Here is a 13,670-nt window from a genome sequence, read left to right on the forward strand (position 1 = left end):
CACTATGGATATCCCTAGAGAGTGCGACGTGCTTGTCGTGGGCAGTGGCAACGCTGGTTTCGCTGCAGCTCTTTCAGCTTCTCAGTCAGGAGCAAAGAGAATTTTACTGGTCGACAAATGTCCTGAATCCTGGGCAGGTGGAAATTCTTACTTCACTGCTGGAGCGTACCGAACCGTCCACGGAGGCTTACACGACCTCTTGCCTATTGTCAACAATGTGGACGCCAAGCTGGCAGAAAAGGTTGACCTGGATCCGTATACCGAGAAGAATTTCGCTGATGATATGCACCGGATCTGTGGGGGCAGATCGGACCCCGAACTCTGCAGAGCTCTCATCAAAGACTCGAACTCAGCCGTCAAGTGGCTGGCCCAAAATGGAATCAGGTTTCAGCTCTCATTCAACAGACAAGCGTATGAGGTCAATGATCGATTCAAGTTCTGGGGAGGCCTACACCTCAAAACTGAAGATGGAGGTAAAGGTCTTATCCAAGACTACATCAACATTGCACGACGACAGAAAATTGTTCTCTCTTGGAATACAGCACTTACCGGTCTATCAACGGACGGCAGCGGCGGCGTCCTCGCGACTGTTCACAGGGACAGGAAGGACCACACTATCACGGCTGGGGCCGTGATTCTTGCTGCTGGAGGCTTCGAAGCTAGCCCTCGCCTCAGGTGTCAATACCTCGGTCCTGGGTGGGATATGGCTCTTGTCCGCGGAACGCCCTTCAACACCGGCGACTGTCTGGAGATAGCGATGCGCGACGTCTCAGCGCTAGCAGCTGGAAACTGGAGTGGTTGCCACTCGGTCGCGTGGGATGCGAACGCGGACCCTAATACTGGTGATCGCGAGGCATCAAATGAGTATACGAAGTCTGGATACCCGCTAGGTGTCATGGTAAATACTCAAGGCAAACGTTTTGTTGACGAAGGAATCGACCTCCGGAACTATACATACGCCATATTCGGCCGTGCCATCCTCTCACAGCCCGAGAGTGTGGCCTTTCAAGTGTGGGACTCCCGCACAAGTCCTTGGCTGAGGCTGGAGGAATACCGCGAGGAGCGCGTGGAAAGAATTACCGCCAATAGCATTGAGGAATTGGCGGATAAGTGCCTTCAACGGGGTTTGCGCGACCGCGAAAGCTTCATCAGCACACTGCGTGAGTACAACGAAGCTGTATATGCTCATAGAAAGGAGCATCCTGAGGCCACCTGGAATCCAGCCATAAAAGACGGGTTGTCGACACAATCTTCTACCACAAAACTATTGCTTGCAAAGTCGAATTGGGCACTTCCGATTGACCAGGGTCCGTTCCTCGCCGTCAAGGTCTCGTGTGGAGTGACTTTCACGTTTGGTGGGTTATCCGTGAACCCAGAGACCGCTCAGTTGAAGAGTGCAGTGACACGCGAGGGCATCCCTGGGGTTTATTGCGTTGGAGAAATGCTGGGAGGATTGTTCTATTCAAACTACCCTGGCGGTAGTGGTCTCACCTCGGGTGCCGTGTTTGGTCGGAGGGCAGGCAGAGCAGCTGCCCAATGGGCTGCGAGATCGTCCGTGCAAAGAGGACAGATGGCGAAGCTATAGGGAGACGTATTAGCACTGTCGCTGCTGCATCCAGTTTGCCAGGCACTATTCTCTTGTGACTCCAGGGCTCGAAAAAATTGAATTGAGGACAGAATCAGGGATTTTTGGAGGAAGGCTGTCACAAGTGACCAGAACCCCTACTGCCGTTTACGAGGCCCACCGCAAATCCATCTCCTCAGACAATTTAAATCTTTCTGTGCTTCTTCGAAATGTTTCTGACCTCTAAGCGCTGAGATCGTTCCCGCCTGTTCCTCACCCTCACAATGGATTTCCATGTGCATGAAGCCCAGCCCTGGATGCATAAGCGCGGGAACAAATCTGGCACGTTTCCTGCAACTAGCTACAACAAAAGCAACTAGGCAGAATGCCGAAGCGGAGATTCACTCTCCGCAGTTGCAACAAAGCCAAATTTGATGATTCGTTTCTCAACCTCTTCTCCCCACAGCCCGAGAACATTTGGAATTACGAGGGATCTTGAGCCTGCCGAGCCCTTGGACGGAGAGTTGGAGGCCTTCAGAGGCTTACCTAGACGCAATGCGGTTAAATTGGACATGTCTTTCGAACATCCATGGGGTTCCATACTTCCCGCTCAGACCTTTATGTACGGCCCAAAAGCGTCCTGCAACACCGTCTGTATTCACCCCGGTAGGAGCAAGGTGCAAGCATTACGCCACAATGTCAAACAAGTCGCCAATCAAAAAGTCCATACCATATGAGGTAAAAGACCTATCAGTGTCAACGCGATTAAATGATCTGACATGTCGCATCAGTTCCAAGACCTAACTTTGATTGACACAAGGTCGTTGATTGGAGGCCAGTGGGTTGGTGCCGCATCTGGGAAGACCTTCAAACTTTTCGGTATGTGAAGAGCGTCGACACGTCCTCACGCAAACATCTCCTCCCTGACCTGAAATCCAGATCCAGAAGACAATGCCGAGATTTGCGACATCGCCGACTTGAGTGCTGAGGACACCCGAAACGCCATTGAAGCCGCCAGCCAAGCCTTCGAGACGTACAAACTCACTCCCCATCGGGAGAGGAGATGGCTGATGCGACGATGGGCTGATTTGATCAAGGCAAACAGGGCAGACCTAGCTGCATTATGTACGCTCGAGCTCGGCAAGCCGTATACGGAGTCACTCGGTACTGTACAGTATGCTGTTGACTTTATTGACTGGTTCGAGGGTTCCATTGAGCGCACATTCGGCGAAACCATCCCCGCAGCCCGCGGGAATAATAGAATCCTCACAATCAGAGAACCTCAAGGCGTTGTCGCATGCATAACACCCTGGAACTCACCTGTCGCAATGGTTACTCGTAAAGTGGGTGCCGCAATCGCGGCTGGCAATACAGTTGTATGCAAACCGGCGCCCGAAACGCCACTTTGCGCCATTGCACTCGCAAAACTTTTTGAACGAGCAGGCGGTCCACCGGGCGTATTTAACGTCGTGACAGCCGGCCTTGAGAACACCCCGTCGATCGGTAAGGAGTTATGTAGTCATCCGGCAGTAAAGCACTTGAGCTTCACTGGGTCTACTACTGTTGGCCGCCTGCTCAACACAGATTGCGCCAGAACCATCAAAAAGACTAGTCTCGAACTCGGTGGAAATGCACCTTTCATCGTGTTCGAGGATGCCAATATCGATAAAGCCGTGGCAGGTAGGCGCTCTCTGCCCCCATGTGCCGAAGCTCCGTCGCGCAAAAGCAGTCTAATGCTCTCTAGGCCTTATTACGTCCAAGTTTCGATCATCTGGACAAACATGCGTATGTGCAAATCGCATCTTCATCCATGCGTCCATATTGGACAAGTTTGCAGATGCTTTAACGGAAGGGTTGAAGCGCACTTTTACATACGGTTCCGTTTGGGACAGAAAAGTGAACTTCGGACCCTTGTACGCTGGCAAAGGTATTGCAAAGGTGGAGGATCACTTGGATGATGCTCTAAGCAAAGGGGCTCGGGTTCACACCGGTGGTAAGGACAGTAGCCATGGGCCCAACTTCTTCCCCGCCACTGTCGTCAAAGGTGGCGAGGTCGGCATGAAGTTCATGACAGAAGAGACGTTCGGGCCCTTGGCCTTTCTTGTACCCTTCCAGACCGAGCAGGAGGTCATAAAAATGGCGAATACGTCCGACGTCGGCTTGGCTGGTTATTTTTACACCGAGGATATTTCGCGCCTTTGGAGAGTCAGCGAGGCTTTGAAAGTGGGAATGGTTGGAGTCAGAGTCGGGCTGGTGAGTGCTGCTGAGGCACCGTTTGGTGGTGTCCTCGAGAGCGGATTGGGCAGAGAAGGAGGAATTGCAGCTTTGGAAGAATACTTGGATATCAAAAGTATAACAATCGGTATCTGAGCTTCTGTTTGTGGTGCTGGGACCCATCAGATATACAAACGATTAATGTCGTAGGAGTCAGGCCTCCATGCTGGAATAGAAGGCTCACGCTGTTTAAAAGACTCCGTTGGCCCATGACGAGCTTGGCAAGGCAGCTTTTCAACTCGCTGTGCATTACCTTGAATTGAGTCCAATTAGAGACCTCAATTGCCTTGTGGTCATATCCATGTCAGGGTCGTGATATAAGTCGCAAGTCATCGCCGTCTTCGGCGTTTTTCCCGGTGCTCAAGCATTACCTATTCGCCGGAGCTTGTTTCCCCGCAGAGGGATTGCCGAGGAAAGCTCTCCAACGAGTAAAAGGGGAGATTGACCTTGCATCAGTCATCACATGTGGGCGAAGGGATTTTCATGAGATATTGGAAGCGTATTATTGCTAAACGCATCAATTCGATCAAAAAACCTTGTTCGGCTGTCGCAAAGATCGCGGCGGTTCGATTTATATCTGCCAAAAGGGGAGCCAGCCTCGCCGTTTATCGACCTCCCAAATCGTCACAATGGCTGCTTCTGCAACAATGAAAGCACTCATTTTTCATGGCCCATATGATGTAAGGTTGGAAGACCGACCAAGTTCGTTGACAATAGCCTCTGTTTTCTGGCAAGCCGCCGCTAATGACCTCCATTTAGTCCCTCACGTAATAGACCCTACCGATGTTGTGGTGAAGACTACCTCGGCAGCTCTATGTGGAAGGTAATGCCGTCTCCTCTCATTTGTTATTATGTCTGCCGTCTCTAATGATGAGATATACCAAAGCGAGTTGCATCGTTACCGAGGACACTCAAAGATCAACATGCAACCTGGTTATGTGTGCGGGCACGAAGGCATGGGCATCGTCCATGAGGTTGGTAGCGAGGTTAGAAGCTTCGTGAAGGGCGATAAAGTGATTGCGCCGTTCACGATCAGTTGGTTAGCACTGCGCTTCACTTGTTGAATTTCAACCACTGAATAGTTACAGCGGCGAGTGTTTCCATTGCAAGAGGGGCATCACCGGTCGATGCGTGAAATGCAAGTCGTTTGGATCAGTCGCTCTGGACGGGTCACAAGCTCAGTATTTCAGAGTGCCGTTGGCGGACTCTACTCTGTTTCACACTCCGCAAGAAGGAGATCTCGGGGAGCTGCTGATCTTGATGACTGATATATTCCCAACCGGGTAAGCACAGATTCCCCCTTTCATTTTTCTTTTCGGAAACTGGACCTGGTTGACGAGATGACATGCTAGATTCAACGGTGCGAGAAATGCTTTTCGGGAAACTCCAAGTGACCAGTGGAAGGACATGACCGTGGTAGTGATAGGTTGTGGTCCGGTCGCGCTGTGTTCAATTATATGCGCACTCGAATACAAACCTGCCCGAATTTTCGCTATAGACTCGGTCCCTGACCGCCTGCGGCGTGCGAAAGATCTAGGCTGCATCCCACTCAACTTCAAGGCGGTAGATGTTGTCAAAGAAGTGATGAGGCTCACTGACGGAAACGGAGCCCATGCAGTCATTGAAGTGGTCGGTCTCAGTCCTGCTCTCAAAACTGCTTATGATATTATTTGCCCAGGAGGCAAGATAAGCTCCGTAGGTACGTTGTCGATCTCGTTATCCCCATTGCAATCCATTATCTCTGACACTGGCAATAGGGGTACACAACGGCGAGCTCCCATTCACGGCCGCAGACTGCTACAACAAGAATATTCACATCCAGTTCGGTCGATGTCCAGCAAGATACGTATTTGGTGAAGCCTTGCAAGCCCTGATACGTAACAAAGACAAGATAGAGAAGATGAGATTCATAGATCTTGTCTTGCCAGGATTGGATGACTCGTGTGTGGATGCTTTGCGGCGCTTCGAGCGCGCAGAGGTCAACAAAGTGGTCTTCAAACCCAACGGTATTGACGCTAAGTCAGAATGAACAGCATTTAGCATTGACAGGATTGGAAGAGGGCATCTATCCTTAACAAATCAAGTACGGAGTAAAGCCAATCATGGTACTCAGCGAGCGTAGGAAGAGTTTGGAACGCAGTTGTGGCGAATATTTGTAGCTTGTCGTCAATGGTGCCGAAGACGCTTGATGCGTTGTAGGCAGCAGGGTTTATTGCGGCGCGCTTACACGAATGTTCTTTAGCCCTGTGCTCCAGCATGTCAATGGTCCACATAGTTAATTCGGCCGAGCCAGTTCCAAAGACAGAACGCTGATGTTGGCGAGGACGCAAGTACTTTAACTCTTTAGCACTCCTCAATTCTTCTACTCGTTCCAGCACTGCTCATCCAACGTGCAGAACACTTGTATTTGAAATTTATTGAGAATACTTCACTTCGGACTATCTTACCTCAGCGTGCGGTATTTAATGTACATTTCACATCCTAACTCAACGGCGGGATATAATATGTTCCAATGGGGAACTCAGGGGACAGTCAGCCTAATTACTACTATACTAGGAAAATAATAAGGAGGCTACTAGCCAGCTCGGGAATCCTTCTGCCTGGCTGGGGGGCTAGTGGCGAGCCTAGCCAGGTCTGGGCCTAGCTGTCGTTACGCTCTTGGCTTCCAGGCACCACCGAAAGAGTTCTGCTTTCTGTATTGTCCACAACGGCCTATAAAAGTTGGCATTCGATTAAGAACTCGTCACCACCAAGTTCGACCGATAAAAATTCACATCTGCCAAGTCCTCAAAAATTGGAAGGCAATGGCAGCAATTGATGTCTATGACAAAGCAAAGGGAGAGGGGGAGCATATCCTCAAGTTACCAGGAAACAGACAATTGGCATATGCCCACAATGGCCCCGCAACGTCCCGAACGGTTGTTCTCTTCTTCACCGGCATCATGAGCGTTGGCACCGCACCAAATGTCCCTGCGCCGTGTCGCGAGCTTGGAGTGTACTGGATAGCGCCAACTCTCCCGGGTATGGGAAATTCTAGCACACGCGATAAGAAAGTGCCCTACCACGTCTCGCTAGCGAGGGACATGATTGCCTTATTGTCGCACCTATATCCCACAAATGAATTTGACACTCTCTACGTTTCGGGTGGATCATATGGCACAGTCCAGGCACAAATGCTGTATGGAGCGCCATATGACTTGTTTCCTCCCGGTCGCAAAATTGTGGGGTGCGTCTTGTTAAGCGGCTTCTCGCCTCTCAAGTACCAGAAAGACTATGCGAAGACACTGAGCTGGCAGAACTGGTTCTCCTTTGGACCGCCGACACAAGTGCTCCCTTGCCACTTTCTACAATGGCTTTTTCGCTTTGCCGTCGGATCTAAGTTAAAGACCTTCGGCGGCGCGAAAGCTTTCCTCCAGCAAACGCTAATCCACAACATGGATGAGGAAGAAAGGTCGACCTTCAGTCAATGGCTGGAAAAGAGTTGTGTGACTGAAGATGCTTTCTTGGACCAAATGGCCCGGGGTATAATTAAGTGTTGCCGGAACTGGGACGGGTTCATGGAAGTCTCTGACGTGATCCACTCCGACTGGGGTTTCGAGCCCAAAGAGCTTGATGACCAACACGCGTCGAAGCCTCTGCTAGTCGTGGGCTCAAAGGCCGATCAGATCGGCGGGAGCGCGAACAACTGGCTCGTGGAGAATTACAGGTCTGCCAAGCTCAAACTTGTGCCCGGAGGTCATATTTCATCCTTGTTTTATATGGACGAAATATGGGAAGAGATCGTTGGCAGTAAGTCGTGCAAGACAGAGGTTTTGTTCGTTCTTGTGAAACTGACGTCCGGTTAGTGGTGAAGCCATAGGCAGACCATCCGCGCCCAGGGTCGGAAACGGGTGAAAAGATGGCTTGTGCGACAATATTTGTCCAGACGCGTCTAGGGCAGGCCGACTCCAAATGCAACCTAGGCATAAGAAAACACAGGCGAGAAAACCAGTGTCGTGGCGAAGGTCTCCTGCAATTTTCACGATCCAACTGGAGAGGCTATCTTTTTCCGCGCCTCTATTCCGAGTATCTGTGGATGAGCAACTCCAGAAGCTGCTCGGTTGTTCGAAAAGGCTGGCAATGCTTTGGCCTAGCCCCTGGAGGGAGAGTGTGCCGAAACGTGTTATTCATCCCACAAATTTGTCTCTGTTCTCAGACCCATCGGCTCAGTCACTATTTTGTGGGCCAATTGGCCGGCGCTTTCGCTAGTCTAGCTGATTAGGGCGGAGCCCCAATATAGGGAAATATCATCGTCACTAGATAGAATTCCTCTTTCTCTCAATCAATCAATACTCAGAACTTGTATCCAACAAGAAATCAAGGTAACAGCCTTACTGCACCGGAGGTACGGGAAGTGGCTTATCAGACCATCTGCCGATTCGTTTCCCACAGTAAATCTTGATGGACTCGACGGAGTCGGCGACGCGGCTTGTTGACTCAAATCAACAGACCCCAGACTTCAAGCCCTCAAGTACCGGTGACTGCGACTATGATTAGGATTTGTCCTAACTGTCTGATACTAATATATAGCCGCTACGGCCGTGGTTCGGCCGGTTCCTGACAATAATAAGGTTCTTATCTCCAGCTTACTTTCATTAGCCAACCTATTACTCCTACGGGATATAGGCAATTCATGCAATTTCTACCTAGACTGAAGTCTTTGACACTGAATTGGCTCCCCAAATTGATACACGGTCCCTGAATCTTGGAACTAATTAATGACAAAGGAATGGAAAACCAGAAAATTCCACTCTACTAAGAGCCCGAACAGACGGGTCACGATTACGCCGATCCTATTTGTGAAAATCTCCACTTTCGGTTTCGAAACTACATGAAACAAAGGCGTTATGCTCTCGTGCAGATGGATGCTACTGTATGTACTGTCGACATATCCTCAAAATCGGCAGCATACTAACACTGGGAAAGTCGTGATTACCGAAGCCAGCAAAGGAGGGCTTGGAGCTGAAACAGCTTTGTCTCTCGCCAGCAAATCATCGCCTCGTCTGCTTGTGCTAGTCAACTGTCAAGCAACCCGCCTGGGGCTAGTCGTTGCGGAGATCAAGAAGGTCAACAGTGCAGTTCTGGTACACACCGTCACGTTTGATCTAGCAAGCGGGACTTCTGTGCGAGACGGAGCCTCCAAAATCACTCGGCTTCCAGGATGCCCAAATGATGTTCTGGGGGCTGACGTTGACGGTTTGAATAGGACGGTAAAACATAGAAGCCGTGGTTTGGCTACAGACAATCGAAAGCCGCAAACATTCTGTTCACGCGTGCTCTCGCCCCACCGCTGAAGCCTCGCGGCGTTCTCAGTTACACGCTGCACTCAGGAGGTGAGTCTTTGTTTCCCCTTTTCATCATGTTCGTGACTCACTCTGAAGAATTACAGTCGTGATATTCCGACATGACTCCTTCAGTGGCTACGTCCTGCGCATGGTCTCATGCCTCTAACATTGTGAGCAAATCTAGGCATCATGTCGCCGTTTGGGCGACGTATGGACCAGAAGCTGGTAGAAGATCTATATAAAGTAGCCAGATGTGAGTTGTGACCGCTCCGGTCCACAATTTAGCCATACTACTGCCACCTTACTGAAATGCATCAATTTCACTGTGCATGGCTCGCAGGAAATTCGCTTCAAGGACCTCCAACAAGGCTGCTCGACTACGTTGATTGCCGCGCTCTCCCCGGAAATCGAGGTCGCATCTGGGGCCTATCTTAACGATTGCAGAATTTCAGTCTGTAGATAATACGACCGGCGAAGAAGACACAGAAAAACTGTGGACATCGAGTGAGAAGTTCGTTGGAAAGAAGTTCGACGTTTAGAGTGCTCTATTCGTCGAGCTTGCCGACTGTCATCTCGGCTTACTAGATCCTGCAACAGAAATTTCGACCCCTTTCAAGTCGATGGGCTCTCGAGTCTTCTCCACTCAAACCCAACTTCAATTTGCAGACATCGATATCCTCCCTAGGCCTTCAGACACATTCAACTTATCCAATACCGCAAATCTAGGCCCAAATCCTCGAACAACTTCTTTGCCTCCTGCGGAGTCTTGCGCTCGTAGTCATAGGTGGCCTTGTCAGAATACCACGCCTGCATCATTCTTAGCAAACTAAGCTCAGCGTCAATTGTTAGTTCCGGGCTACCTTTGATAGTTCCCAGAGTTTATCCAGGCTGATCACATCGCCATAGTGTAAACCGTGTTTGGCATGGAAGTTTTGGGCTTCGAGCTCAGATGTGCAGATTTGAATCCCGCCGCAAGCAAAACGAACATCTGTCCACCACTGGGATGGAGGCGCAGAGAATACGGTATAGTACTTCTGCAGCGGCGCTTCCTCCCCTTCACTGATTGCTTTGGTGATGTTCCCCTCGGCGAACTCGAATGTCAAGTGCTCTCCGTTAGAAGGAGTCATGACTTTGACCTTGACCTCTCCTGGTGACAGCATAGCAGCAAGACCGAAGGCACACCAGGCGCAATTCGCCCACCAAAGTTTTCCCGCATGGACCTACCGCGCTCAAAGTGAGAAAAAATTCGTTCATACTCGGTTGCCAGCTACTCAGGTATCTTTGGATTGAGACTCTTACAACGACATATGGTGTGGGCCTACTTCATTATCAGATGCTTGAGCCTTGCAGTGCTTCTGCCGGCACACTCACAAATGCGAGAACGGGTGTGCCATTGCTATTGGAGTTGGTGTCGGCACGTCCTGGTCGTACAGCTTTATATGATGGAGGTCATGAAGCTGGCGAAGGCTCTGCGTGACCTGAGATTCGTCACGCGAGACACGAACTACAAGATCTTGAACGGTAGGTGGACGGCAGTTCTCAAGAATGAATTGAAAGATCTCATATCTAAGCCGGCGGGTGTCGCGATCCATGGCTGTGTTGGACATTGGAGATGAAATATTCAACGCAACGGCTGTACATCCTTCAGACGTGTTTCAGTCACAGTCGGACGGACCCCCACCGATGTACACGCCTTGTGACATCTGGCTAGGCACTTTTGATAGTTTCTGCTAACTTAGCTTTAGAGGGGAATGGTTCTGTCGCCGAGGTCTAAAATAGAGCATGTATTTTCCCTCGCATGCAAGGGAGTCCGCCTTTAGATATCGCGGATTATCCTGGTTATAGGTCAACATTGTGGACCCAGGGTGGATTTCGATACAGAATCCACAAGTTCGATACCGTACTAGCATTGTATTAGGTTGGATCGGTATTATATAATATTCTTGGCAGCAACCTATGGGAGTAAGCAGAGCACGTGATTTCTAGATTAGGACCAACCAAGGACCAACGTGTATTAGTTTTCTTGGTTTTAGACTCTAAAATTAACTCCTACCCCTTACTTTTATCGCCAAGAGCAATGCTAAGAAGTATTATAATACTTGCGATGCATCTAACAGCAGCCAGTACTAGTATTGTATTAATAATTATCGACAGCTGGGGTACCGAAAACCAGCCTGTGGACGACGTTGAGAAGAGCCAGAAAGAAGGCGCAACCTGGAAATAAGAGGCCGACAAGAGCGTGTTAGACTTAGCGTCGGCGAGAGTACCTACGTTTGCTGAGCGATTATCTATTTCTACTCCGAAACAAATTCTGCAAGATTGCTCAATAAGGCTGAGGTACTTTACGGAAAGGATCACGGGGTTCGAGAGAACACGATAGGATGGGGTGGGGAATGAAGATGCCATGCGGAATGAATCAAGCGCCGCTCTTCGTGCCACGGCCACGCAAGGAATGAGTTCTTATCGTCTCGCCGACGAACATACCGAGGTAGTGATGACTGAATTTAAACAAATTGAAATCCATGCGCTGAACCATCCAGATATATCTTTTTAGATGCATTAAACACTGACCACTCCAGGGTGGGGAATGACAAGGACGGCAAAGTCGATCAAATATAACTCTTCAAAGTTTGGGTACAGGTCCTCGGAGACCGGCCAGGACTTCTACGGCTCCGCGCTCTCCACTCCTGACAGCGCCTTCCATGTAGCCTCTCCAGACGTCGCTCGTCTCGGTGCCGACAAAATGGACATCGCCTACGCTGGCCTTCAGCCAGCTACCTACTTCGCTCAACACGCCCGGAGCTGTTGAAGAGCTTGGACATCCATAACCACTCCATGCCTCATCGTTCCACTGGTGGCCGATCATGTCGACGTACTCACGGTCAACCAATTCACGATCTTGGAAAATGGCTCCAAGTTGACTCAGCAGTGCTTCCTTCTTTTCTTCGACCGTAGCTAGCTGGGACCAGCCTTCGCCGGCATCGCCAGAGAGGAATAAAGTCAGAACGAATTTTCCATCGGCCGGGATGCACGAGTCGCGGATGATCGAAACAGGGCCGATGAAAGATTGTACCAGACCACAGGAGCCTAGTTTGACCCAGAAGGCAGACTTGAAAAGAACCATGACTTTTTGGTAATAGCCATATTTGTAAGAATCGAGCAAAAGCCTCTTGCCAGGTGGCAGGGGAGGGTGGAACGCAATCTTCTTGACGATCCCCGGTGGGACAGCCGAGATGACCTTTTTGGCTCTGTACACCCGGTTGTTGTTTGACGTGGTAACGAGAATCGACTGTGGACCCTCTTGCTGGATCGATGCGACAGGGGATTCGAGATGAAGTGTACCGCACGGAAGGCCTGCGGCCATCTTTTTCGAAAAGTGTTGAGTTCCTTGACGCACGCGCAAGTACTGGCCTCCATCCTTGGCATCGGAACGCATAGTGTACAGACCACCACCCGCTGCGCAGTAGTGGAGGAAGAAAAGCGCCGAGATCCTGCTGGGCTCCTGGCCGAGCATTGCTCGAGACCAGACTGCGGCTGTGTTGGTGGCGGCTTCACCGGCTCCAAGCTTCTTCAGGTAAGCGAGGAAAGTCATCGAGTCCAGCTCGGCCGAGCGGGCATCCTCGTGGCTAGTGACCGAAAGAGTCGCGGAATCTCGGTGCACGGTGTCTCGGATACGAGCAAGATCATCCCTAATATGCTTGGGAAACTGCAACTCAACTCTTTAGATGTTGTGTTCTGCACAATTAATTCGGCTCCCGTGGAGCGAGCCAAGGCCGCCATACGGCTCTGGTTTGTATCGTTGATCCATGCTGCTCCCAGATCAATGACGCTCATTCCGTCCGGAAGTGGCTGACTCCAGGTACGGCCGCCGACTCGGTCACGAGCTTCTAATAGAAGGACCGAGTGCCCGGCGTTCACCACATCGCGGGCGGCGGTCAAACCAGCGAGGCCAGCTCCGATGACAATAACATCGACTGACTCTGCAGAAGTTGGTGACAACTGATTCAAGGCAAGCGGAGATGGCTTTGCCAGCACGGCATCGATCTCGACTAACCACTCGGGCACCGCCAGCTGCGCCACAGGGACCAGGGCCATCGCAGGTCGATGACCATTGTAGAAGCGTTGAAGAAGTTTGGTGTGTAGACGCCGGTTGGGGTCGTAGTTGACAATGTAGATTGTTAACTTGAGGATGTCCGAAACCGATGCGCCTGCGGCTACAATGATACGATGGATGTTGAGTAGAGCGAGGTGAATCTGACTTTCATAATCGGCAGGGCAAATGTTGTTTTTGGTTGTGCCGGGCTGTCCAGCGATATGGATCAAATCTCGACCGCCGGAGATCGTGCCTGGAGCATAGTATGCCGATTCACTGTTACCGATGTCGATGAATTTCACGGGAGAGACCATGATGCGACAATCTTCTTGGGCTGCTGTGCCTTGAGAGCTTGCTAAGCATATGCAAGACACAACATATTTATCATGTTCGTGTGCTCGACTTGTAGATACTC

At 50.5% G+C, this 13,670-nt stretch overlaps 6 protein-coding genes across 6 annotated transcripts; 4 read left to right on the forward strand and 2 right to left on the reverse strand.

The window, feature by feature from the left end:
• Positions 1 to 4: 4 nt before the first annotated feature.
• A1O5_06428 (uncharacterized protein) lies at positions 5 to 1,585 on the forward strand (the record flags this gene model as incomplete). Its single annotated transcript, XM_007747022.1, has 1 exon — positions 5 to 1,585. One exon carries the CDS (start codon positions 5 to 7, stop codon positions 1,583 to 1,585), a length of 1,581 nt encoding a protein of 526 aa, XP_007745212.1.
• Positions 1,586 to 2,343: 758 nt separating this feature from the next.
• A1O5_06429 (succinate-semialdehyde dehydrogenase (NADP+)) lies at positions 2,344 to 3,934 on the forward strand (the record flags this gene model as incomplete). The annotated part of the gene is made up of 3 exons (XM_007747023.1): positions 2,344 to 2,443; positions 2,504 to 3,244; positions 3,309 to 3,934. 3 exons carry the CDS (start codon positions 2,344 to 2,346, stop codon positions 3,932 to 3,934), a joined length of 1,467 nt encoding a protein of 488 aa, XP_007745213.1.
• Positions 3,935 to 4,467: 533 nt separating this feature from the next.
• A1O5_06430 (uncharacterized protein) lies at positions 4,468 to 5,867 on the forward strand (the record flags this gene model as incomplete). Its single annotated transcript, XM_007747024.1, has 6 exons — positions 4,468 to 4,540; positions 4,598 to 4,661; positions 4,725 to 4,877; positions 4,927 to 5,121; positions 5,191 to 5,537; positions 5,596 to 5,867. 6 exons carry the CDS (start codon positions 4,468 to 4,470, stop codon positions 5,865 to 5,867), a joined length of 1,104 nt encoding a protein of 367 aa, XP_007745214.1.
• Positions 5,868 to 6,642: 775 nt separating this feature from the next.
• A1O5_06431 (uncharacterized protein) lies at positions 6,643 to 7,697 on the forward strand (the record flags this gene model as incomplete). Its single annotated transcript, XM_007747025.1, has 2 exons — positions 6,643 to 7,627; positions 7,684 to 7,697. The coding sequence occupies 2 exons, from the start codon at positions 6,643 to 6,645 to the stop codon at positions 7,695 to 7,697; spliced, it is 999 nt and encodes a 332-aa protein (XP_007745215.1).
• A 2,164-nt stretch (positions 7,698 to 9,861) lies between these two features.
• On the reverse strand, positions 9,862 to 10,289 carry A1O5_06432 (uncharacterized protein; the record flags this gene model as incomplete). The annotated part of the gene is made up of 2 exons (XM_007747026.1): positions 9,862 to 9,969; positions 10,023 to 10,289. 2 exons carry the CDS (start codon positions 10,287 to 10,289, stop codon positions 9,862 to 9,864), a joined length of 375 nt encoding a protein of 124 aa, XP_007745216.1.
• Positions 10,290 to 11,785: 1,496 nt separating this feature from the next.
• Positions 11,786 to 13,569, reverse strand: A1O5_06433 (monoamine oxidase; the record flags this gene model as incomplete). Its single annotated transcript, XM_007747027.1, has 2 exons — positions 11,786 to 12,868; positions 12,904 to 13,569. The coding sequence occupies 2 exons, from the start codon at positions 13,567 to 13,569 to the stop codon at positions 11,786 to 11,788; spliced, it is 1,749 nt and encodes a 582-aa protein (XP_007745217.1).
• Positions 13,570 to 13,670: the final 101 nt, after the last annotated feature.

The sequence above is a fragment of the Cladophialophora psammophila genome, assembly GCF_000585535.1.
Source record: "Cladophialophora psammophila CBS 110553 chromosome Unknown aczJe-supercont1.9, whole genome shotgun sequence".
Taxonomy (NCBI): Eukaryota; Fungi; Ascomycota; class Eurotiomycetes; order Chaetothyriales; family Herpotrichiellaceae; genus Cladophialophora; species Cladophialophora psammophila.